The sequence below is a fragment of the Ursus arctos genome, unplaced genomic scaffold, assembly GCF_023065955.2.
Source record: "Ursus arctos isolate Adak ecotype North America unplaced genomic scaffold, UrsArc2.0 scaffold_26, whole genome shotgun sequence".
NCBI lineage: Eukaryota > Metazoa > Chordata > Mammalia > Carnivora > Ursidae > Ursus > Ursus arctos.
Window position 1 is genome coordinate 37171259 of NW_026622941.1, and position 25066 is coordinate 37196324.

The 25066-nt window shown below is 41.1% G+C and overlaps 1 protein-coding gene across 8 annotated transcripts in view; it reads right to left on the reverse strand.

Annotated features, from left to right (window-relative positions):
• The window catches only part of SLC38A1 (solute carrier family 38 member 1), a 66716-nt gene that overhangs the window by 6818 nt on the left and 34832 nt on the right, over positions 1-25066 (reverse strand). For 7 of the 8 annotated variants that reach the window (XM_048216923.2, XM_048216922.2, XM_048216924.2 and 4 more), the window contains 11 exons: positions 12305-12378; positions 10582-10674; positions 10189-10270; positions 9111-9193; positions 7618-7676; positions 7379-7495; positions 5921-6000; positions 4223-4323; positions 1718-1836; positions 1054-1195; positions 857-954 (listed from right to left, as the gene is read on the reverse strand). In XM_048216923.2, the coding sequence (XP_048072880.1) occupies positions 857-954; positions 1054-1195; positions 1718-1836; positions 4223-4323; positions 5921-6000; positions 7379-7495; positions 7618-7676; positions 9111-9193; positions 10189-10270; positions 10582-10674; positions 12305-12378 (1048 nt within the window). Of the gene's footprint in view, positions 1-201; positions 349-856; positions 955-1053; positions 1196-1717; positions 1837-4222; positions 4324-5920; positions 6001-7378; positions 7496-7617; positions 7677-9110; positions 9194-10188; positions 10271-10581; positions 10675-12304; positions 12379-25066 lie in introns of all 8 variants that reach the window. The other variant, XR_008961589.1, reaches the window with a different exon arrangement.

The following is a 25066-nucleotide window of genomic DNA, read 5'->3' on the forward strand; positions in this document are numbered from 1 at the left end:
TGCTCCTTCTCTTGTGAAGCCCCTACTGGTACGGTTTAGAAGGACTTGGAACTTATGGTTTCAGGGATAATCCTGCTGGGGAGGTAGATGCTGTACCAGCATCAGTGCTGCTTCTCCTAAATGCACCAGGATGATCCCTCCTGCTTCCATCTCTCACCCGGGCCTGTTGACTCGGGTCATGTGTGCAGCTGGAGCGCTTACACTATCTGGGAGGGCAGCTGGGAAGCCTTCTTCGAGGCCAAACACAATGGTGCTCCAGAAGGTGCTCAGGCAGCAGCCACTTCACCCCTGCTTCCCTCACTGTCTCCAAGTGCACCACCTTCAAGATGCCTTTGAACTTCACCAGACCTGGAAACAAGAATCCCAATATAGAAAGGTAGTTTCTGAATCCAGGTCTGTTGTTCCAAAGTATTTCTGTCAAATCATAAAAAGCCTCTTTAAGTGACCTCAGCCGTTTTAATGAAGGCATCCCATGTTCCCTGGGATGTCCCAAAGATTTCCGGGACCAGGAATTGTACAAAAACAGTGGATTGCATTAAATCTTCGAGTCCCTCTCCCTTTCCTAGCTTCTAAAGACAAGGCATCACCTTACAGAGACACAGGATGACAAACGTCCAGTTTCCCAGCTGGCCCTATCCTAGCTCAGAGCAAAAGTTAGGCACAGTAAGAGCAACACATTTTGAGAGAACAGATCAGATTCTGATAGGATATTTTAAATCTCCCAAAGGGGAAAACTATAGGACTGCTGCTCCCCTCCTGAGGCCGCTAAAAGTAGGATTAGGTGCGGGAGATGGGCTACTTGGTAAATAAATGAAAAACTAATCAGAAAAATTAGAGTGGCTGGCATGAGACATACCCAAATTCTTTGAGTTCCTTTATCTCCATCCTGGCTTGTGATTTTTAAATAAAGAGATGAAGGAAGAATGAAAATAAGCATATTAGCAGATGTGACTCCTGTAAAATAAGAAAAAAAAATTGAAGTTGTTATGGTGAAATTTTAGCTTTCTAAACAGCTGTTGTAGAATGATAAGTGTAAAGTTCATAAAGCCTTACCTACGACCCCAAAAATATCCTTCATGGAGGGTATGAAGATCACCAGCAAGTTGATAATAACCAAGAGTACGAAGGTAACCAAGATATGACGACACAAATTAAACTTTGTTTTCTTAGCCAGTTCAAATAAAGACGAACGAACCTACAGGAAAAGAAAACAGAGGCTCTGTGAGGGCCCCAGCACACCAGCCTTCACGTCCTCAGCAGAAACTCATGTCCTGGTGCACAGGAGTCTGGGAAATGTTTTGTAAGACCTTGTGCTGTATTACAGGCAGGGGGCTTGACTTAGGGAAAGTATGTTTATTTACAAACAGGTAGTTTGCTCTGGTGGGGGATAATTTTATCTATGACTAAGTGTGCTCTTCCGGTCCCTTTCTGTTCTCTCATCACGCACGAGCAAGATTCAAACACTCTGTCTACATTTCTTTGTGAAGAAGGAACAGATTAATGAGAATTAAGATTCATCTCGTCAGAGCCCACCCTATCTCACTGACCCTACTTTCTTTCCGAAGAGCCTTAACCGAGTCTTGGGGTGCCTCCCTGGTACGGTTCCCATGACACTGGGCAGTTCCCTGAAACAGGCTTTCTCTGGAGCAGGCTCCGAACACGGAAGGGAAGGCGAGACCTCAGCTTTTCTTATAGGGCCCCGAGGCCTGGTACTCACCGTGAAGAATAGCACGGGCACTGTGAGGATGACAGCGACAATCACAGCCAGCCGCACTGTCAGGATGAGAATGTCATCTTTACTCTGGTACTTGTGAAGGAGGTCCGAGTGCACGTTTTCTAAAGCAAGGAAAAGAAGGCATTAAGAAAGAAACAAGGCACGTTGCTCAATGACAGTTTATCTGAACAACAAAGAACTTGTCACCTAAACGGCAAGGAAAGCAATGTTCTGGGTGTTGAAGTAACTATTAAAGCAATTTGTGAAGCTGAGAAGAAAAATGCCCTGTGTGAGACAGGCTCCACCTGTCTGTACGTAACTTTAAAAGGAATCTACAGTCATCGCTAGAAGCAGCTACACAGCGTGGGGATGCTCGATTTACACCAAGTTCAATCTAGGTGTAAACGGGGGTTAAAAAGAACATACAGTTGAAGCACAAAACACCTCTTTTTTTTTCTTAGAGATTTTCAATTTATTTGAGAGAGAGAGAGAGCACGAGTGGGGTGAGGGCCAGAAGGAGAAGCAGGACCCCCACTGAGCAGGGAGCCCGATGCAGGACTCGATTCCAGGACGCCGGGATCACGACCCGAGCCAAAGGCAGATGCTTAACGACTGAGCCACCCAGGCGCCCCGCACAAAACCCTTCTTAATCTAGACTTTCCCCCACTTGGTGCCACTCATCAGACGACGCTACACTGTCTCAGCCTTGCCGGTGGATGGCAGGCCACTCAAAGCCTCTTTCAGACCCTCCTCTTGTCACTCAACTTCCAGGGGCCAAGCAACACAGGTGCGAACTTCACCACCACAGGAAAGAATTCTCTTCCATGTATGTTTTTCTTATTTAAAAAAAAAGTATCTAACTCATGTACCACTTTGAACTTTTTCTTAACTCTGAGCTTCAGAACATGATTTCAAAGACAACCCAAGCTAGAATGGCAGTCCCTGCGAACGCTCACTGTTTTGACAAGAGCTCCTTCCCCTCTTGCTGTGTCTCCTGTAAGGTCTCCTCACTGTACCAGTCTCAAGGTTCTGGGGGTGGAATTCCAATTCTATTCTGTGCCATCGATTGGTCTCAGTTTTGGAAAAGGGAGCCTAGGTTATAATAAAAAACCTCATTAGTTCTAATTTTCTTGAATCAAAATTTATAAACATCTAAAAATAGCTGAGCCGTTTTCTTTATCCGAAGAGTACAAAAGGGTTTGGTATTTTATTTTATGTGGGGAAAAAATATGGATTTGCAAAGAAAACTCATGGCTTGAACAAGGTAACAGAAAGACTGTTTGACTAACATGAAGCTCTCCCTCCCTCTCTTTACCTACTCCCAGCCCTGTAACTCTGCAGGAAACCTAGAAACACTATTTTTATGCAAAAATGCAACATGGCATTTATGGATTCATCAGACAATGCTGTTTGCCATTGCTTGTGAAAATGGTAATAATGCAACTGTATAATCAGGGTAGCCATTCTCTCCAGGCTGAATTAATCATCTCCAAACGTGTTTAAATTTTGAGACATTTGTGTTTATGGGGGGGGAAAAGTACCCCAAAGAAATATTATTTAATAGAGAACAATGTGAAATATATGTATTTAAATTTAAATCAGGTCCCAAATTACAATGGTAATGAAAGATGTCAAATACAACTTGAGGATCATTTGAATAGGAGAGGAAGAAGACCTAATAATATTAAAGAAGGAAAACAGGGCCAATAAGTTACAAATGAAAACCAGTTGTTCTCTTTTTCAGATTTCATTCCATTGAACCTTCTCTGCCATTCCTTCAAATCTTCGCAGGGCTCCAACTTCCAGTGAACAATCAGGCGTTTTATTTTTAATTAACACGAGTGTCATGAGTATAGCACTCTGCTCTTTCTCACTTTCAACATCTGTCTCTGTCTCTCTTCTCTATTAATGGAATCTGACCCAATTCGCAACAGCAATTAGGAAAGCCTTCTCTGGTATAGTTTTAAACTTTCCTCAGTAAGGGTGGCATGCTTATAAAGTGCAGTTTCTTTTAAGGACAGTACGAGGAGAAAAAATTTACAGTATCTTGTTTCAGTAATTATTCTATTGTGCAGTCTGCACAAATATGTAAAGGAATCATCACCATTCACTTTGAGTAGAAGAAAAGACCAGCAAAATCAATGGGTAGATCTGTTGCATTTTTGGGCTATCGTGTTAAAAGTTATCTGGATACTGGGGTGCCTGCGTGGTTCAGTCAGTTAAGCAGCTGACTCTTGATTTCAGCTCAGGTCATGATCTTAGGGTCCTGGGATTGAGCCACGTGCATTGGGCTCTGGGCTGAGCAGGGGGTCTGCTTCAGGATTCTCTCTCCCTCTCTGCCCTTCCCCCGCCCCCCCCACCCCCCGCCGGCACTCTCTCTCTCTTTCTCTCTCTCTTTAAAATAAATACACAAATCTCTTAAAAAAAACATTAAAAGTTATTTGGATACTGATTTTTACTAATTTATTTAAAAATACCTATGTTTATGTGCTAACAGAAGTCACTTACCATAGAACGTCAAGTAGCCAAAAATGGCAGTCAAGAAGTACATAACAAACATGGCGAAAAAGGAGATATTGGAAACCATCTGCATCTTTTTCTGTGATCGACTAAGAACAAAGATAAGGGAGTTTTAAAAATTAAAAGCCATGTTACTGAATTTAAGTACCAGTGTTAACACTGAAGAATACTAACAACTTTCTATCAGGCTAGGGAAGATCTGACCAGCTAAGATTAACCCCCTTCCACCTCCCCTGCCCCCAGCAATTATACCAGTTTAAAATAAATTCTTTTATACCAAACAAGTATTGTGAGGGAGAGATTCATGGAACTACCGATCCCTCAAATGTCCTTCCCCATTCTTTTCAAAGAATATCAGGTTCTCATCTGAAGGGCAGAGAATATTTTTTAATATTTATTTTTGATATTATCTCCATACTCAGCATGTAAGGGGGAAAGGGCAGAATAAATTCAAATGCTGTTCTCCCAGCCCAGAGATCAGGGGCAAAGCTGGAACTTGACCTCAGGTCTTCCATTGCTAAAGCTATTATTTAGGTTCCTTTTTTCCCACTGAGTAGCCTCAGTGATGCACCTGGAAGTCTATGTTTCCAGAGCAATAAGTACCCAAGTGATCACAGCTGTGATGATGAAGGGCTCTATCTCCTAGGTCAAGTTTACTCTGGGAGTTTGGGTGAACCTTTAAGTTTCTTTAATGGCCCAAATAATTCATCTGTAAGACTTGTACTCAGTAACAGACCACTATAGTGGTAACATTTGTTTGTGTCATAACAGGAAAAATTGAGAAGTACACACATCAGAAAATTACAAACTAAAAGCTGGACTATTAAATTTAAAAGATGTCAAAGACATGTTTAAATGTCCTAAGCATACGATCATAAAGTAGGGCTGATGTACACATAGTTAGATGTAGATATTTCAAAACTTACCCATATATCAATTAAATATGAAAGAGGAAGAGTCATGAGTTAATCAATGCTAAAGAACATTTTATTTTTCAAAATGGAAATAGACAGCTATATTGTATATCTTTTCTGAGCTTAAGACGATGCCATGAAGATTATTTTTATCTGTAAAGTCTGCTAACAGTATGCTAAAAGAGAACCCAGGAGGAAATTTATAAGCAGGACTTTAGTTTTCTCTAAAACAGCAATCGAAAACAAATCCATAGAATCATCTTAATAGTTTAAGATGAACAATATTCTCTTGTCCAGTTTGTGGCCTTAACATTAATTTCTTTGCCTGTTTCGCAGCCGTTTCCATCTAAACCAAAAGAGGCAAATCAGACACAACGCATTTTGCAGTTGATACATGAATCTGGTTATTATCATGCACTTGCAAAATAAGCATAAGTGACCTAAAGCAACACAAATCCTTGAACTCTCCTAAGTAACACAGTATGCGAAAAACCACTTTAACAAAAAAAGTCCACATAATTGGCCACTTTATATATTTATGGCCAAAACATACTGCAGTTTTCTGATTCTTGCTGTTCTTTTTTTTCCTTTAATATAGTACTTGCTCAAGAATGGCAGAAAGTAAATGTTGAAGCAGGGTAATGAGTCCATGGGGGTTCATTATACAAATCTAGTCATTTTAATGCAGTACTTGCCTATTAACGAGGGGATGTAAAAAATGCTTAAGGTAAAAAAGATAAAATGATTAAGGTAAAAAAAGCAAATCTCTTACTCTTTAAGCTCACTGTAAATTGGCAGGACTGACGGGTGGCAGACAAAAGCAAACGCAATGGTTGGTAAAGCATACACGGTCTATTTGAAAGAGAAAAATAAATGTTAAGAAGAAGCATTTTTACTCTAAAAATTATCCCGCTCCAATATTTCTGGGCTGTCGTTTTCTCCGACAGCTCTCCAGAATCCCTGGATTATTCGGTTATTAGGAGGGCTTTGATAGCGAAAATAGAAGCAGCTTTTCTAAGAGAGCTTATCTAGTGTGAGACGTGAGGCACTTGGCACATAGGGGTTCCAGGTGCGCCTCACCTGCGGCGTTAAAATTTTACGTGCTTCAGGCAAAGCATCAGCCCATATTTACATGGCACTGGCCGGTCACCTGACCCTTTCCCTGCATTATTTCACGGAGTCTCTACAACAACCCTGAGCAGTAGAAAGACCACTGATGCTCTCCTGACTCCCTCCAACAGGTTAGGTGACACGCCCGGGACTTCTTCCATCTCCATTCCACTGCTCTTTGCTCTATAGGACGCATCAAATCAGACTTAAAGGATGGCATCTAGGGACGCCTGGGTGGCTCAGTCAGTTAAGCATCTGCCTTCAGCTCAGGTCATGATCCCAGGATCCTGGGATCGAGTCCCACATCAGGCTCCTTGCTCAGCGGGGAGCCTGTTTCTCCCTCTGCCTGCGGCTCCCCCTGCTTGTCTGTGCTCGATTGCTCTCTCTGACAAATAAATAAATAAAATCTTAAAAAAAAAAAAATGGCATCTAAAAAGACAACTACTTCCACAGTCACCACCTCGGCTGTGTCCTTAGAGTTTCCAGAGAGAGCGAGATATCTCTAAAAGGAAGAAAAGTAATATTTCTCGTGCTCTCATTCTGTGCAAGCACTGGACCAGGCCCATTCTAAAAAAAACCCTGTGAGATACGGAACAGAATCCTTGTTTTTCACATGGGGTTTGGTAACTTGCCGAAGGATTTAAATCCAAGCATGATCGGTTCCCTAGTCCACTGTTCCCCATGCTATTAACAACGCCCCAACTATATGAATGTTTTCTAAGTGTCAATTTGTGTATCTGTATTTGGTATCTGTATTTCAACTGTGCGAGCTGGGGAAACTTGAGGGACGCCTGTCACCACCAGGGAAGAGCAGTGGGCTAAGGATGGTACTAATCTGTTTTTAAAGATCTACAAGGAAGACAGGAGCTGAGACAATAATCCAGAAAGAGATTTTTACAGAGATGCTTAAGGTTGTCCTTTATGTAAACTGGATAAGAGGAAGCATGAAATATATGTGTCTATTTCTCAAAGGTCTCTAAATTATGGAATTTGGTAAGCAGCAGTATGGTGTTCTATTGAGAATAAGTACTTTCAAAGCAGTTTAATTGAAACAAATATGAGAACTACAATGCCCTTAATAAAATGCTCTTTTTTATATTTAAAAGATAAGGAAACTTACCTTTGAATTGAAGGTAACGTATTTTGGCGTACACATGTCAGGGTTTGTTAAATTAGCACTTATTGTTGAATTTAGCTCTGGAACAACGCAGAGAATTTGAAATTTCTTATAGATAACCTGGTATTAAGAAATACAGGAGAAAAAATATAGACTTTATCAAATAAAACCAAACAATGAATAATTACTGCATGGCACTGTATTATGGCAAAACCAAATCAACCGTTTTCATCAGCACTTACCACTATTAGGAAAAAAACCATACAGCTCAAAGAAAATCCACTAGTATAGCCAAGATACCCTAAAAGAAAAGTTGAAAAAATTTACTGTTATTATTTCACATATCACCTTGTTTCTTTCAATGCATTATTTCCAGCATAGTTCCAATAGTATACAAATACGCCTATGTGAATATAAGATTCATTATTTGAGAGTGCTCCTTTATTTGGCAAAGTAATGGTGACTTTAAATTAAAATATTATATTATTGCTTTGATTCCAGTTTTCCCTAATACACTAGACAATGCAGATCCCAGATAGGGAAAAAGAGCCTCCCAAATTTGGCCCAAGCTCTCTGCGGCTATACTCTATTGAAGTCTTCAGGCCAAATCTATTTACTCCTTATCTACTTGATAGTTCTTTATTATGCACCTATTGTGTACATACTGAATATCAGCTACAATACTTCTCTTCCCAGATGAGGGGCATACACAGAGGAGATGAAGTGATTTCTAGGAATAAATTGAGCATCTGGGGATCTTCACCTTGCTCCGCCTGGACTCCCCAGCCACTATAACTTCCACAAAGGCAGAGTTAAGCGGTCTCTGGGAGGCTGCACTATTCTCATCCCTGCAGAAGAAGAGCCCTTCCCTCCTTAAATTTAAAAGAGCTACATGTATATATACAGAGAAGCCAAAACACAGAGCTAGAAACCAGAAAATTAAGTCGTTTTTAAGATCTACTTCTAGATCTTACATAACAGCCACAGAGGCTTGATATTTTCCATACAAAACAAAACACTATGGTTAGCAATCATTTGGAGGAAGAACTTTAAATGTCTTCCTTGAATTCGCCCAGAATTAAAGGAAATGCGTTTTGGACTGCATAGCAGTCTGGCCACATTATTCAATGTATACAATCCCCGTAACATCAGGCATACTGGTCTCCAAATATAAACATACACACAAAAAATGTCAAAACTAAGTGGATAGGACTTAGTGATTATCTGCAACCTCTGACCTTTCACTTCTCTCTTTCCCTTCAATGAAGCAAATAATTGAAATTGGTTAGACTCTGATAATTTAAGAATGATTCATAATACTTTAGGGGATAAATATAAGTAACTTTCTGTCTTGATATTAGATTTGAAAATCTACTTATCTGAATAATCAGGATATTTAAGACCTTGTATAAGGAGAATTCCATTTTCTGCGTTTTTCTCAGAGTAGCCTGTTTTAAGTTGTGCTATTGGATATAGCACTGTGTCTGTCGCTGGCTCCAGAACGTCACTGCCCCCTAACCCCACAGCTCAGTAGAAGGATTGCTTAGGAGGTCACATACTGACCAGTGTTTTTATCCTATATTAAAGTCAAGCCTGATTAATACTTGTAATTTATCATTCACTTAATCTTTACCCTACAAGTGAAAGTAGAGGAGACAAAGTTGTTCATTTTTATTAGGTTTCTGACTCATCTGGGCACTGCAGAGACTATGATAAAAGCAAGCTCTTTCCTTACCTAAGTTCTTCAAGAGACACAGAGGGAGGATTATGCCAAAAGTAACTACCACCACCAGAACGCGGCCATCCACATACCAGGCTCTGAAAAAGGCATTTAAGTGGCTGGGTCATATTTTTGTAGAAAGTCAAATTTTTTCTTAAATATAAAATTTCACAATATGTTTTAATGAATTTTTACTATTATTAATTTTTACCATTAATTTCTATCATTATTCAGGTTTATCCAAACACTTTAACCCAACCACTCCTCATCTACTATCATCTCTCTCCCAAGTGATGGAAGAAGGGATTTTTTTTCCCTCCCCCATCAGCTAAATGTGGCATTCCTCTGAATAATTTACATGGTTTCAAAGCTGAATGCACACACTGCATTCTGTCAGATTACAACATGTCTTATCAATTATTTAAGGAGAAGTTCCTTTTTGTTTTGCTTGGCTAATACCATTGAAAAACAAGTCAGCACAGGTAGGCATTGCTTTCTCCCTAACCTCTTGTATTTGACCTTGAGTGCTGATGACAGAACATGAGGAACTCTGGCTCCTATGATTCTCCCTTGAAAGAAAACAGAGAAACTAAGACTGACAAGAACTGTTAAACAGGAGGGAGTCAAAACAACGGATGTGCCAGGTGTAGCTCCAACATTTTCCAAGCTTAGCTCTATCTTTAATGAAGTTGGCTCGTGGAAATCTTGCTCCCTTAAGAAAGAGACTAGGGTCTTAATGTTTTTGCATGTTCCACTTCTGTGTTAAATATACATCTGTGTTAAAAATACTCTGTATCTGTTCTGTTTTGTAGAAACTAGATATAGATTTCGGGCTCTCTGGGAGACGCTGGATATACTGTTTGCAGCCTGACAGATAAATCCACCTTTTAAATGTTCATAGTCAAATGGCCTTCCCTGCTTCTTTCATTTATATAATAACCCCAGAAAAATTTGTTGGTAAAACAAAGAAAGAGAAAAAACAACCCAGGGAAAACTCAGGTTCCTGCAGTTTTATAAAACAAAAACTTTGGTTAGCCCAAATTTAAATTAGAAAGATTTTCGTTATCTTACAAAAAAATGATCTATAACTTACGAAAATGCCTCTTCCTTTCCCATGAGAAACTTTATGGCGGAGGGTAGTTCATTTTTTACTATGAAGAGGTAGCTCAGCATTGCTAGAGGAAAATGAGAACATTTTTAGAAAGAAGATACTAAGGCTCATGTTGCAAGCTATATAAAAGGCTACCAGCCTGTTCTTAGACTGACCTTCAATAAGACACAAAGACAGTTTTAGCTACTCAGTATACTTGGTTTTAAATAAGTGACTGCTCTCTCTGCTTTACTTTCCATGTGCCATTTTAGCTATGAGAACGATACAGCTTCCATTTTGTTAAAATTCATGTGGCCACCCAACCACCAGAATTAGAAAATATAATAATATTCACATACTTTTAAAGTTATGTATAGAAAAGCATGTTCTTTTTACCTCCAGTGTTCTGTAGAGAGGTGGCTCCAAAGATTACGAGCTTCCCTGTGGTGCCAAAGACCTGTTCTCCCAGCTTTTCATAAACCATGCAGCCTATTTAAAAATCATAGTTGAGAACACAAGAAATGACAGGGATCTAAAAGTTAAAAAAAGCCAAGATTTCTTCATTCTATGGACTCTTCCCCAAGTTATTCTTTCTCAAAATCACACAAATAGCCATTTGGGCTTTGCAAGGGTTAAAGTGTTGCAACCTCCTGACATTTTAAAATGTCAGACATGGCCACCATTTCTCCTTTTTCAGGTTGGCTACAAAAGCATTACAATTCAATTATTAGGTCATAAGGCTTATTTTTTTTTAAGATTTTATTCATTTATTTGACAGATAGAGAGACAGCCAGTGAGAGAGGGAACACAAGCAGGGGGAGTGGGAGAGGAAGAAGCAGGCTCACAGCGGAAGAGCCTGATGTGGGGCTCGATCCCAGAATGCCAGGATCACGCCCTGAGCCGAAGGCAGATGCTTAATGACTGAGCCACCCAGGCACCCCCATAAGGCTTATTTTTAACTATCTCGAAGAGTCTTCCTACTTTACTGGGGCGGGGGGAGATTCCTACTCTGATCTCCTTTTCAGGTCTGGTGCATATCATTAAAGTAAAGATTTGGTTTAAAAATTAAAAGTCCCAACTTTTGGGACAAAAGTTTCCTTTTCAATTAATTACATGAACTGATGAGGCTAACAAGGAATTATCTTAATAACATTCCACGAATGCCTCATGTGTCCTAAACACAAAAACAAACATGTAATAGTCAACACCAGAATGTTGATCATTTGTAAAATTTAGTTCAAAGATATGCAACTCAGAAAAGAGACCAATAGATGAATCTGTCAAAAGAATAATTTGGCTACAGCAAAATCCTAACATGTTCAACTGTCTCATCTCAATAAATACTAAGCTGCTAAACCATTCATTTAAAAAAACACGTTTATATTTCTTTATGACAGTTCGGCTCACGTTTTCAAAACGTTCACAGAAAGCAATATGGGTCAGACTATAATTAAAGTTTTGTTTAATCTCTCATAAGACTGTTGTTTAAACAAGACAATGGTAGATCCTCCATCTATTACAAAATGTCCCAGTTAAATGGAGTCACCCCTGCACAGTAATAGTTGGCCAATGTGGTTTTAGCTAAAGTAAAACTCAAAGTATTACAAACAGACCCCATTTGTCCCAGGAACAGAAAATAAACACTTCAGGTATTACACTGCGCAGAACTTGGAGCCTTTCCACAGCATCCTTGCTCCCACATTGCCTCGGGCATAACATTTTCTCCTTGGAATATACACAAAAAAGAATGAAAGCTCTGTTTACTTTTAAAATCCTGGAGGCTATGATATCAAAACATGGGATCCTTGTTCTGAATTTATAAAGACCTAAGGAAAAACTGAAGCCTTTCACATGAAGTCATCTTAAACTAGAAAAACAGGTATAATTGGGGGTTTGCTTTAAATGGCAATGGTATTCTCTCAGTGTTTAAGACAATTTAATTTCCATGGTGCTGTGTCTGTTTCTCTGGGTAAATACCACCATAGGTTTTCAAGGGACTGTAGGTCAAAGTACTCTTCAATAAGTAGTTGCTGAATCGGGAGGGCATCACTTGTTCACAATATCACCATGCAAATCATTCACCCCGGCTTTACCAAGATTAGACATATTATCAGCTTACCTGTTTCCTTTGAACAGATCAAAAGAAGGTTTATTGAATATATAGATAGCAGTGTCACAGAAGTCAAAAGTATCCTAAAGCAAAGAAAATAAGTCTTGTAATAACTGTAAAAGAACATACTCGGACCTTACATTTTAGAAGGGCAAAGGCTTATTTATGTGATTAACACTGTTTTTGTTGGTAGCATCCAAATTATGGAAACTATTAGTCACACCCTCTTTAAAATCCTCAATAAAAATGTTCTAACAAATAAAGAGCTGCTCATTAGAATCTGAGTAACCCTAACAGTGCAAATCCTCTACGTTAATTCAAAGCCTAAATAGCTCTCTGAGGTCATTTCAGTTGAGATGACTTCCAGACAGTATTATGAAAGAAAGCTTTTATGGTCTATGATGCATTTTCTGTTACATCCGAGTGAGAAAGTGTGAAAGAGGTGTGGAGCGGGGGAGGGGGCCGAGGGAAAGGCTTGTAGTGACTCTTAGGTCGATGACTATGTGATTTAGGCACCTTGCTCAATTCCTCCTATCCCTGGATTCCTCACCTATAACACAGACACAAGCTAAATGATGTCTAAGGTTCTTTTCTTCTAATTACTCTGTGGCTATTTTTGAATCTATATACTAGACCACTGAGGTAATTCACTTTTTTTGCACCTGGTTCCTCTTAAAGACTAAGCACTTCTTTAACTGATGGGAAATTTTTTTTTTTTAAAGATTTTATTTATTTATTCGACAGAGATAGAGACAGCCAGAGAGAGAGAGGGAACACAAGCAGGGGCAGTGGGAGAGGAAGAGCAGGCTCATAGTGGAGGAGCCTGATGGGCTCGATCCCATAACAGCAGGATCACGCCCTGAGCCGAAGGCAGACGCCCAACCGCTGTGCCACCCAGGCACCCCATGATGGGAAATTTTTGACAAGCAAAATGAAAAGCCTTTTATGAATGACGAACTCATGTTTTTGTTTTAGTACATCTGGCTCATTATCAAACCCTCCTCAAGAAAAAGAACAGTTAAAATGATATGGGAGATAGATTATTTCTGAATCATTTGGTTAAAACAGATTTGGTAATTGAAAATAAAGCCTATCTGCTGAAAAGAAAAAAAAATTCCAGTCCCCCAAATGAAACCACTCACTCTCTGATGTAGGGAAATATATCCCTAGAACAATATATTAGTGCAGTTGATTCCACATTTGAGTAATTAAGGCAATGATTTTTTCTACCAAGTGCCATTGAGAGGTACTTGGCACATCATGCAATTCTCTCTGTGTGGGCTCTCTCTTCCCAACCCCACACCCCCACCCCGCACAGCCAGTGGACACTGTCCTTGGGCCCAGCTCAGATGCCACCTCCTGAGGTGCCTTCCCTTGCCCCAGGCAGGAAGAGCTCCGTGGCTCTCTCATGTCTTATGGTGTTTTGCTTCTCCGATGTGCAGTGCAGCCATAAGGAGATCAATGGGGGAGTACAGAATGGTCAACTGTAGAGCAGACCAAATGCCAGATATTGGTCACAAAACATAAGCAATGGACAGAGCTCAGCCGAGGTAAAAACAAACACAGGGAGAAAGAACAGAAAACTTCTCTGGGTGAAGACCAAACTAACCAGCTAATATAAAGGGGAATTTAGGTGACGATATGATGGTAAGGAAATATATTCAGACATATATTGACTTGGCTAAGATGCTTGAGTGGGAGGGTGATTAAGAAGGTAAGTCCCTTATTATCTATTCCGGCTGAGGGACAGGAGAAACTGAGAGTAGGCAATTATTCACCCAACCAATAGTTCTGAGATATGTAATGGAACACCATTTGATAGGCTCTGCCAGAGAGGAAGATACAGGACCCAACTGTAGTATGATTTTTCTTTCATCTTCTAAGAGATAAACAATATTTATTCTGAAGAAGCAAGCTTCGAATTTTGCTCAGAGTTCACTTATTTTTTAGGGACACTGAACACGAATGGGCAACTCCTACGTGTGCATGCGACAAGCCATAGAGGACTTGGGCGTGACATGGACTAGCATGGGCTTCCTGTTGGGGGTAGGACGGACTCAAGTTTCTGCTGTTCTAGAGTGACCACGTGCCCTGTTGAGTCTATTCTCCTGGGACTGACCTGGAGAGGAGAGGGGATCCTGCCACCGGGCCCCAGGCTAATGAGTAGAGAGTATGACCTTGCAGGCACCATGTGACTAGCAGGAGGGACAATTACTAACGTCTACATGATAATTAACAAAAGGCCCTAAGCCTAGCTAGGAGAACTGGGTACTTATTAGCAAAGGAAACATCTGTTCCCTCAGCTAGCGGCCCCTGGGACCACATGGCTCTTGCACATGGTTGTCTCCCGACACATTCTAGTGGGGTGAATCTCTTTGTAGGTGATGCTCAGCTGGCTTGTGGCCCTTGGCAAGAAGGGAAGGATTTCTTCATAAACTCCTATCACCTTTTTTTCTCTTCCCAGGAGAAAAGTGTTGGTCAGGGAAGGTATTAGCAGATATCATCTATCTTCTCCCCCACACTTACCAACAGCAGAGTGAGGTCCTCCCACCGTGATGAAAATGACCCTCCTGCTCCCATGTGTAAGAGACGTAACGCTGCACCCCAGACAGAAGGCCCTGGAGGGACAGTCTGACAGCCTCTGCCTTAACCACCCCATCTCTGAAGATGGTCTTCCCCATCCTTCCCAAAACACAGAGCTTCTCTTCGAAAACCGAAAACTAATATAAAACAAAACCCTTTTTCTATCAGATCATAAAAGGCAAAACCTGTATGTAAAATTTTAAAACCGCTTTAGGCTATAAAAAAAAATCTGGTAGTATTAATGGAATTAAAATTTAGAGAAGTACACCTCTTTGTTTAGATTCTTAGAAAGAAACTCTAAGTTGTCTAATTGGCTGTAATGATGCCAGAATAGTTTAAGGGGATCCAGAGATGTCAAAGACACAAAACATAACATCAAAAAGAAAGAGCAGGAGGAATGACTTGCGAGAATGTAATGACTTATTTGAATATTTCTCCTGTCTCGAGTGTGATTGTACCTCTGTTTGTCCAATTAGATCTTTGTACATATAACTGTGGTTTGCTGGAAGAGAAATACACGCTGGTATTCCTATGCTAAGAGGAACGTGAGTGATTTGTTTTTCATCTCATCCGGACATCATGTTCGCTTTCCCACTTCTAATCACTGACAAGTTCTAATGTGGTTATGGCAAAAGCCGCTTGCTGAAAAAGGCGTTTCGGTGGCAACTGAACCTCAGCAACAGGGACAGAGCTGTCAAGGTGTTGATATTTCAGACTTATGTTCAGCCTTGAAGAGAAGAGGATCCAGAGCATGAAGCCAGACATGGGCACTGCGGGAGCAGCGGCAGGAGAGTTATCTAGGGAAGAACATGGTCAGGAACTTCTGAGAACCCTCGCGTGTCAGCAACACTTTGAAAGAGGCGGTGCGGAGACATCCCTGGAGAGTTTGTGTCCCCTAAGGGGAAGAAGCCTGTTAGGAAACAATTCTAGACTCCAGGATCAGGGAGGGACCTTTAGACACCACCTCGTCCAGCTTTCCACCCAGCACAGGAAACCTCTCTGCTCTGTCCAACACACAGGCATCCAGGTCTGCAAAGTGTGTCACAGGGGACACATAGCCACCTATCCCATCCTGTTTCTGGAAAGTGCTGCATACAGGAACTGAGGCTGAGCTGAAACTACCGCTGCCGTATCACCCTTTGGACCTACTGGAATCTACTTGAAATCGAAACCCTCTTCCACCAAACAGTCCCTCTGATGGTGCTCATTTTCAGACTCTGCCCTTTGACCTACACCTCTCCAATTCTTCCAGCTCTCATCCTGTGATGGGGCGTTCAGGCTCTTTACATCTCAGTGCCTCATCCACCCTTTTTCATGTCTGTGTGCCAAGAAAAGCACGGTGCCGTCACATCAGTTTGGTCCAAACAGCACAAAGCACATTAAGATTACTAACTTGAGCTTGACATCATGCTTTCTTGAAGGCAACCTATTTTAGTGTTCATTTTTACAGCAGCCAAGCCACACTTTTGATTCTTACTGAGCTTCTACTGGAAACTATTAGGCTACTCTTCCTGGTTCTATCCTGTGTATACTTTTTTTTTTGAAAGGATTCTGCACTTTTCCATTACATTTTATCTTTCCAGTTTTGTGATATCTTCTAAAATTGTTGATCCTTTTTATTTATGTATCAACTGCCTCATCGAGCTTCAAATCTTGAATTTGCCTTCATCCAAGTCACTGGTACTAACTTTGAATAGATCAAGACCCAGAAAATGGCCCAGTGTCCCGACAACTGCTCCAGCCAGAAACCTAGAAGTCACCCTTGATCTTTTATCTACTCTCACATCCCTCACATCTACTCATTGGCAAGTGTCCTATCACTTCTCTCTCCAAAATAGTTCCTAAATCCATATGCCTTTTTTTTTTTTTTCCATCTCCGCTGCTACTGCTCTGATCCAAGCCACCATCAACTCTAATTTCTGGGCAACTGTAGTAATCTCTATCTGTCTCTTGTTTCTTGCCCTTTCTGACCCATCTTCCACCCAGCACCCAAAGTAATCTTTTTATTTCATTGCTTTATCATGTTCCTCCATTACTAGACTATAGGACAGGCCATGACAGTTTAATTCAGAGTCATGGCCCATCCTATTTGCCTATTTGCACACAATACAAAACAAATCACATAGCAGACTCTTAGGTAAGAATAAGTGAATTTACAGAATATTAGTATCTCTTTTGTAAGTCATAGGAGATTATGCCAAATGTCTTGCTAAAATCAAGATACATTCTACCTAAGACAATTCTGTGACCTACTAGTTCACTATTATCTCAAAAGATGAAGTTAGTTTAGCACAACTATTTAGGAAAACCCTATTGGCCTCTATGGAGCAATATTTTCTACAGTATTTGCACATAAAAGCTATTTAATAATTTGCCCTTGAATATTGCTTGAGATCTACCTTTTACCACTTCTGAAAGCTGGGATGAAATCTGTCCATTTCTAGTCCTCTGGCGATACTCCTGCTCTCCATGATTTCTTAAATATTTCTGACAGGGGTCCTCGATATATTTAGTGTATTTGGTGCAAGAAAATTTTGGCTCTTACCTTAAACAATAACATCTAAACATCTATTTTAAGAACATTTATTTGTTATTGTTTTGAATCACATTGATAAGACTGTAATTCTTTATTCTCCCATAACTTACCCAAAGATTACATGGATAACATTATAATAAATTTCATTTCTTAAAGTACTATATGCTAATCAAATGGAAAACTGTGACAATAGAACCGAATATTTAAGGCAATTGAAAATTTTTTTTTTTTAAGTAGACTCCGTGCCCAGCGTGGTGCCCTACACGGAGTTTGAACTCACAACCCTGAGATCAAGACCTGAGCTGAGCTCAAGGATCAGATACTTAATCGAGTGAGCCACCCAGGTGCCCCAGCAATTGAAATGTTCTATGCCATGACTGTGGTGGTGATTTCACAACTAGATTTGGGTAAACTTATCAAATCCCATCCTTTAAATTAGAGAATTTTATTGTGTATAAATTATACCTTTAAAAAAAAAAAAAAAGACTAACCCCACATCACTTGAAGGGTGATGAGATTATCTTTTAAAAGCCTAGCTGAACAACAAGGAATCATATGACATACTCTCCACCCAGCATCCGAGCCCTTGAAAGAGGTGGAGATGAAGCAGCAGTCAGCACCCCGGATCCAGAAATAGCTTCCATGGGGGTGTTCATATGGGGGTGTTCAGGGCTGCCATACAGGTGAGTGCTTTCAACTCCTCTAGGACCCATTCCTCTTAAAAAATAAGAGAACCCTTCCCAACCTTCCCTGCATGACTGTCCCTGTCCTCTCCCTTGCCAAAGTTTAAAGCAGCTGTCCTCAAACTTTAACGGTATATACGAATCTCCTTAGGATCTTGTTAAATCGAAGATTCTAATTTAGTAGATCTGGGGTGGGACCTGAGATTCTGCATTTCTCACAAGTTCCCAGGTATTTCAGATGCTGCTGGGCCATGGACTAGACTTGGAGTAGCAAGGATCTAAAGCTGCCAGCTCCAGCCCTGTGGCATAGAGATCTCGGTGTTTCTGTTTCTCACAACTGTGGAACTAGTGCCACATGGCCTGCCGCACTGTCTGCAGGTGGCTACACACTGTCTGCAGGTGCACAGAATCACCTATGACACAGACCCCACAGTTGTCCAAGTGAGACTGCAGTGAAAGGAACCATTTACAGCTGAATCATTATCATTCCTATGGGATGACAGCTCTCAGCGTGAATGCGAGGTCTGGTCTACTTCCTTTGGTCAACTTCCTCAGGATATTAGGGCATTATTTACTTCACCAACATGTATATTTTAAAATTGGGGGCACCTGGCTGGCTTAACCTAGTCGGTTAAGTGTCTGCCTTTGGCTCAGGTCATGATCCCAGGGTCCTAGGATTAAGCCCTGCATCAAGCTCCCCTGCTCAGCAGGGAGCCTGCTTCTCCCTCTCCGGCTGCCCCCCCCAACTCATGCTCACACACACTCTCTCTCTCAAATAAATAAATAAAATTATTTTCAATGTCATACCCCTCCCCCACTCCAGCCACGTCTCTTTCCTTCCAAAAGGGATCTGAGGCTCATCACACTATAGAATTCTGCCTCTTCTAAACCCAGTTAAAAGTATAAAACTTTTACCATCCTCAGAATAGTCCATATAAAAACTCCCTGCACTGGAGGAAAAGTAGTCTTTACTAGTCTTGCTTTTATTTACTGTCATCTCCCACCAATCCACAGCCCCTCCCTCCAAAACTCAGAGGTACGCAATCTAGTTGAGGCAGAACATTTACAAGAAAATTTAAAATTCCAGTACAAGGGAATTGGACAAACTGTAGGAAACATACTGTTTTCTGGCCAACCATCTTTCTCCAGTCCTTCCCCTCTGCTACTGGCCTCTCTCTCACTTTCTTCTACCCCTTCCCTTTCTCCTACCTTTTCAAGCTGTCTCCACCTTCCTGTCTTCCACCCTCCACTTTTTTACTCATCTCTTATCTCCACTAACTCTCTCTGTCCTTCCATCCCCTCCCTGCCAACTCCTCCAAAGGGAAATATCTATATGAAGTGAGTAAAAATCTAAAAACACTGCTGTAGAGAGCAGAGCACTAGCTGGGGATGAAGGAAGGGCTGGGCAGTATGGAGAACCCAAGCGAGGATGCTGAATGAGTTACCCATCTGCGTGGTTAAGGAGCTCAGATTCGGGGGGTTTCCAGCTGGTGTGACAGAGAGCCAGTGGAGAAGGGAGTTTTAGGGTGTGGGAAAGCGAGGGGTTTTCAAGTGAAAGGCCATGACACTTGCGCTGGACAGGGAAGGAAGTGTGCTTCTCCCTGAGGTTCTCAGAGACAGGTTCTCCGTGACATTGGAGGACGGGCACACTGGGAGTACGTGAGGGAGGAGCCTGGAAGCGGAGGGGGCTGTGGTCATAAGTAGAACATCTGGAGGGTAACTGCCAAGGCAGGGTGGTGCGGCATGGTTGCTGGCCCAGGGAAGCCATGCCAGTGGGAGGCTTAAGTGGAGAAGAAAGGTGACACGGAGGAAGAATCGTCTATTTAATGAGAGCCCACATGGAAGGAGACGTGCCTGAAAGTGAGGAGAGAGGGACCAGGTATTCTGAGTCCCTAATCTATGTGAAAATTTTAAATATTTTGGAAAATTCAAAATTACCTTTTACATACAAATCCATTTCCTAGAACTTTAACAGGGGTTCAATATAATTAATAAAACACTTAATTGATTATTACTACCAATAAGTTTAGGGTATTTTCATTATGTCAGGTCCACACTAAGCACTTTTTAAAATATTTCTCTTATGGGGCGCCCGGGTGGCTCAGTCGTTGGGCGTCTGCCTTCAGCTCAGGGCGTGATCCTGGCGTTCTGGGATCAAGCCCCACATTGGGCTCCTCTGCTGGGAGCCTGCTTCTTCCTCTCCCACTCCCTCTGCCTGTGTTCCCTCTCTCGCTGGCTGTCTCTCTCTCAAATAAATAAATAAAATCTTCTAAAAAATATTTCACTTATGAGCAGTACTATTACTATTTTACAAATAGGGAAACTGAAGTTCAGAGAATACTTAATTTTGTCTAAGGTCACACAGCTAGCATTAAGAGCCCTCAAACCCTCACAGCCTGACTCCAAAGTCCTTACCCACCCGTGGTATATTGTCTGCCAAAGTCAAACGTCCACAGAGGAATGACATTGTATGAAGTAAAACCTAAGCAGAAGACAAACAACTTAGAATGAAATACATCACAATGTTAACAGAGCCTGCTGTTAACAGTGTGATTTCGGGTGATTTCTTTACACTTAATTTATTTTATGCATTTTCAAAAAGGTCTTTAATGATTATCCTACTTTTACAATAATAGTATTAAAATGAAAAATGTAAAGAACCTTTCAAATCATAGTAGTATTATTCCAAATCTTCCTTTTAGGGACGAGGGGGAAGAGTTGCATTTGTTCAAAACCCAAGGTCATTAATATTGTCCCTATTTCATTTAAGGAGCTCACAAAACACGTAAAGAAAGGAGCAGAAACATATAATTATTCAGTCCCAAAGTGCACTTCCTAGTCACTAGATCATGATTAAATTTCAACATTCTGAAGGTCAGAGGACCAGCACACCAGGATCTGGTAGCATGCAATTATTTGTATTATTGACACATTAGAGAGTGAAAGGGATGGTTTTAAAATGCTGAGCTGGGAACAGGCAGGGTTCAATTATTTGTACAATTCCTTCCATTTCTTTCCTTGTAGGTAAATCTACATATTTTGGTGCAAAGCTGCTCTTAAACTCTCCTCACTGCTGGTTAGGTATTTCATGTTGTCTATTGAAAAGAATTATGCCTCACTGATGACCAAAGCAAGTAAGATCTGGTATAAGCCTAAAAAGAAAGGAGTACTTAAAAGAGGTAAGCAGACAGAACTAGAATTTTATCAATTTACTTGATGCTTTGTGAGGTTAACAAGTTAGGAGGAAGTCTGACTTTAAAAGAGGAAGTTGTACTGGTAAGAAAGCAAGCCATGGGCCACCACCACTTCCTGTTTTTGCCTATAGTCGTTGGTAGAGGGCTGTGGGTTTTGTGGGCATTCCATTTATAACTCTTGACATGTCCTCCTTCCTTTTCTTCCATTCCACCAGAATAACTGGCTTCCTTTTCCCTCAAACCTAGACCCTTACCTTTGAAAATGATGCCCCTTTATCATACTCTTAAGATGTAACTCCTGAGTGACAGCAAAATTCCACGTAACCGTTAAACAAGGGAGTGTGCTGTTCTCTCCTTTGGGTATTTTGGACTTCCTTCTACTCCAGCAGGAATGATGGAGCTGGGGCTTCATTCATACTTTCCTACTCTGTTTCTGTGGTAACAATGCACATTGAAGGAGAGATGGAAGAGCTAAGAGGACGACATCATGGGCTTGTTGCCCTCCCTCTCCTCACCCCACCACCAATCATAGTGTAATCCTGGCAAGTGCCTTAGCCTCTATGAATCTTAGTTTCTTTACCTATAAAACAGTGATGATAAATCGGGTTGTTATAGAGCCCAGGGAACATGTATACTTTATAACATCTTTTTTTTCTAACTCTTTAAAAAAGTAAAAGCTACTCTCAGCTAGCAAGCCACACAAAAAGAGGCTACAAGTGGTTTGGGTCAGTATGCTGTAGTTTGCGAACCCTTGAGGTAGCTGTGGATCACTGATACCGTGGACATGACGTAAAGTGAAGCTTGTGGCCACTGAACAAAACAAAACTAACTGGCCTACACAGGGGCAGTTTTCCACTCTACTAAACGAACTACCACTCTGTGAGTAATAAAAGTTCAAGCTAACCTTGAAAATCCACATTTCTGGACTATACTGACCTACTGTGCTGGTAAACACCTGACTTTAAGTGAACGAAAAGGCATTCATGCATCATGGAGGTATTAATACTGGTAAAACCTAGAGTTAAGTTGCCTCTTGCAGGCTAAGAAAAACACAGTGCTCCAAAATGGAGGCCATGCTGTCGTCCTTGGGTAGCACCATAGCACCCAGGCACCGGATGCAACTCAGTCTAGATTGGACTGAGCCAACTCCCGGCACACACGCTCGCGCATGCGCGCAGTGCACACACCCGCCCACCTCTCCGGGGCCACCAGAATTGCCTTCTTGGAACCCCTTATCAGACACATCTTAGGTGACTCACCAACTAAGCATAACTGCTCAACTTTTGAAAACAATGGGTGGGACTCATCTCCTATGCTTGCCAACCCTCTTCGTTTACAAAATAAGCACTCATTTTTCGGACAACACTAACCACTTTCCTATTTCCCTATTTCTGAAAAGCTTCTTAATCCAGTGAATTTCAATAGAGTTCAATGGCACTGCCACTGCCCTTTTTTACATGTATCTAAAATGCTGGCAAGCCTGAATGTGCCATTTCTCCTCTTCCAGTATTATTATTCCCAAACAAGAGACTCTGAAGCCAATGATTTTTGCTGCCAGCTTTAGGACAACAATTTTCTCTTCAGATCATTTCTAAGGAACAGTGACTATAACTCAAAGAATTTTAAAAACAAGTAACTGATTGACAAGAGGGAAGATGAATGTGACTATACTCATGGACCTCCTCCTAGGATCACCGGAAGAGCAGGGTTTCCCTATTGACTTCCTCTTTAATTGCTGGGTGTTGAGATCACAAGATCCAGTTTGAACTGCCTCAGGAGGCAAAGAACTGTCTGCTTAGGAATGCACAGAGAAAGACAACATTTACGAGGAATAACTTGATAAATATCACACAGACCATCTCTGTTACTGCTAAGAGCAAAATTATCCTCTTGGTGGGTGTGATTCAAACTTTCTGGAATGTATATGAAGTAATGAAGCCGGGACAGTTCAAGAACATGCAGAGTACATATCTGCGAAGGTACACTGCAGTCTCACTCCAATTTAGTAGAATTTGCTGAAAAAGATGTCAGACTTCAGAGCTATGCCGATGCAGCTATTTAAGAATACAAACCTCCTGATACGGTGAGAAGCCCATTTTTTGTGACGGGCTAATAATGATCAAATACCTACAAGACATGAACAGGACTTAGGGCAATGTGTTGATGGACCTACGGTTCTAATTCCATTCCTGTCTCCCCCTTATGTAGGCTCAACTGTAAAACACTGAATTTAAAGACAGAAGGCCCCTGCTAGTCTGATCTTGATTTAAAGAGATCTTTATATTCTAGATTGACCCTTACTGGCATGGCTATTTACTGGTTTGTTTGTAAACACTGTAATTATAGGTAATACAATGTTGTATCTTTTTAGTGGTCCACAGAGGTAAATATTGAGAAAAAGAGAGACAGAATTCACCTACAATTGAAGCAAACAATTTACCACAAAGTGAAGGTAATTGCTGTAAACTGAAAATGACAATTACTTCCCTTTTTGCAAATTGCAATTTAACAACAAATGCCCTTTTAGCAATGTAATACTAAGCTCTTACAGGATTTAACAGGCTCTGAACTATTTAGAATGTTCAAATGAAGGAGGCATTTTCAGGAAAGTAACCAAGTAACCACTTGGGGGTGAGTCCTGTGCTAACCTTGTTATTATCATTACATCTCCACAACCCACTGAAAATCTGAGGGTGAGCTAAACCTCTCAGTTGGTATTTGCCCTCTGATAATTTTGCAACAATGACGAGAGCCGTTGTTTTGCCCTAAGCCTTGTTTTGGTTTTGCAAAACTGAGTTCTTGGGTAGTCATGCATTCATGTCAATGAAACTATTGAGAATCACCATATAGGTTATTCAACTGTTGTAGATCTTGTTGGGGCCGGGGCAGATGACTTGAACAAGGAAGAATTAGTCATTAATCCTGCCCTTGTAGGGCTCAGAGTTCAATCGGGAAGGTAAAGGGGGATCAGGGAAACAGTTCTGGAGGTGGCATCTGACTGGGCCTCACAGGCCTGCCAGGATTCCGAAGCACAGAGGTGCGTGGGACTAAGGAGGGGAATAAGGACAGGGAAAGGCCAGGGTGATAGGGATGGTGCAGGTGGCCTTTCCAGAAAAGAAGGAGGTTGGTGTGGCTGAAGTGGAGGCTCTTCGAAGGCAAGTGGAGGCTCTCTGAAAGCATTGAAAATATAGTTTGGAACAGGTGGCAGGCACAGCATCAACCGCTTATTCTTGCTCTTAGGGTCTTAAATATCAATACGGAAAATCTGCTATTCCTCAAGTCTTCTGTAGGTAAAAGGGGAAAAAAAGTCCTACTGCATTGGTTTTAAATTCCCTAAAAAACAGCGTTTTTTCCATTATTTTCTTCTCCTAAAGACACTTGGTAGAAAGATAATACAGAAAATGTAAACTCTGCACTCCCACTCCACCCCAGTCCCCGTGTAACTCTCCAGAAGTAAACACTGTCAACAGCTTACTCGAACACCCTTATGAACAGTCTGTGGGGTGTATGCATAGACATATGCTCACTTCCACCTAACAATCAGGTTTTTTCACATAGGAATATGCTTAGGACATTTTTCCATACCAGTACACATAATCCGGTTTACTCTTTTATATAGTCATCTAATATTCTGTTTGATGGAACTACTATGACTATTGAACCAATTCTCTAATAACGGACTTGGTACTATCTGACTTCACCAGTACTCGGTTTTTAATTCTTAACAACAACATTTAGTTAAATCTTTGGAAGGAATTAAATTCAAGGGCTCACC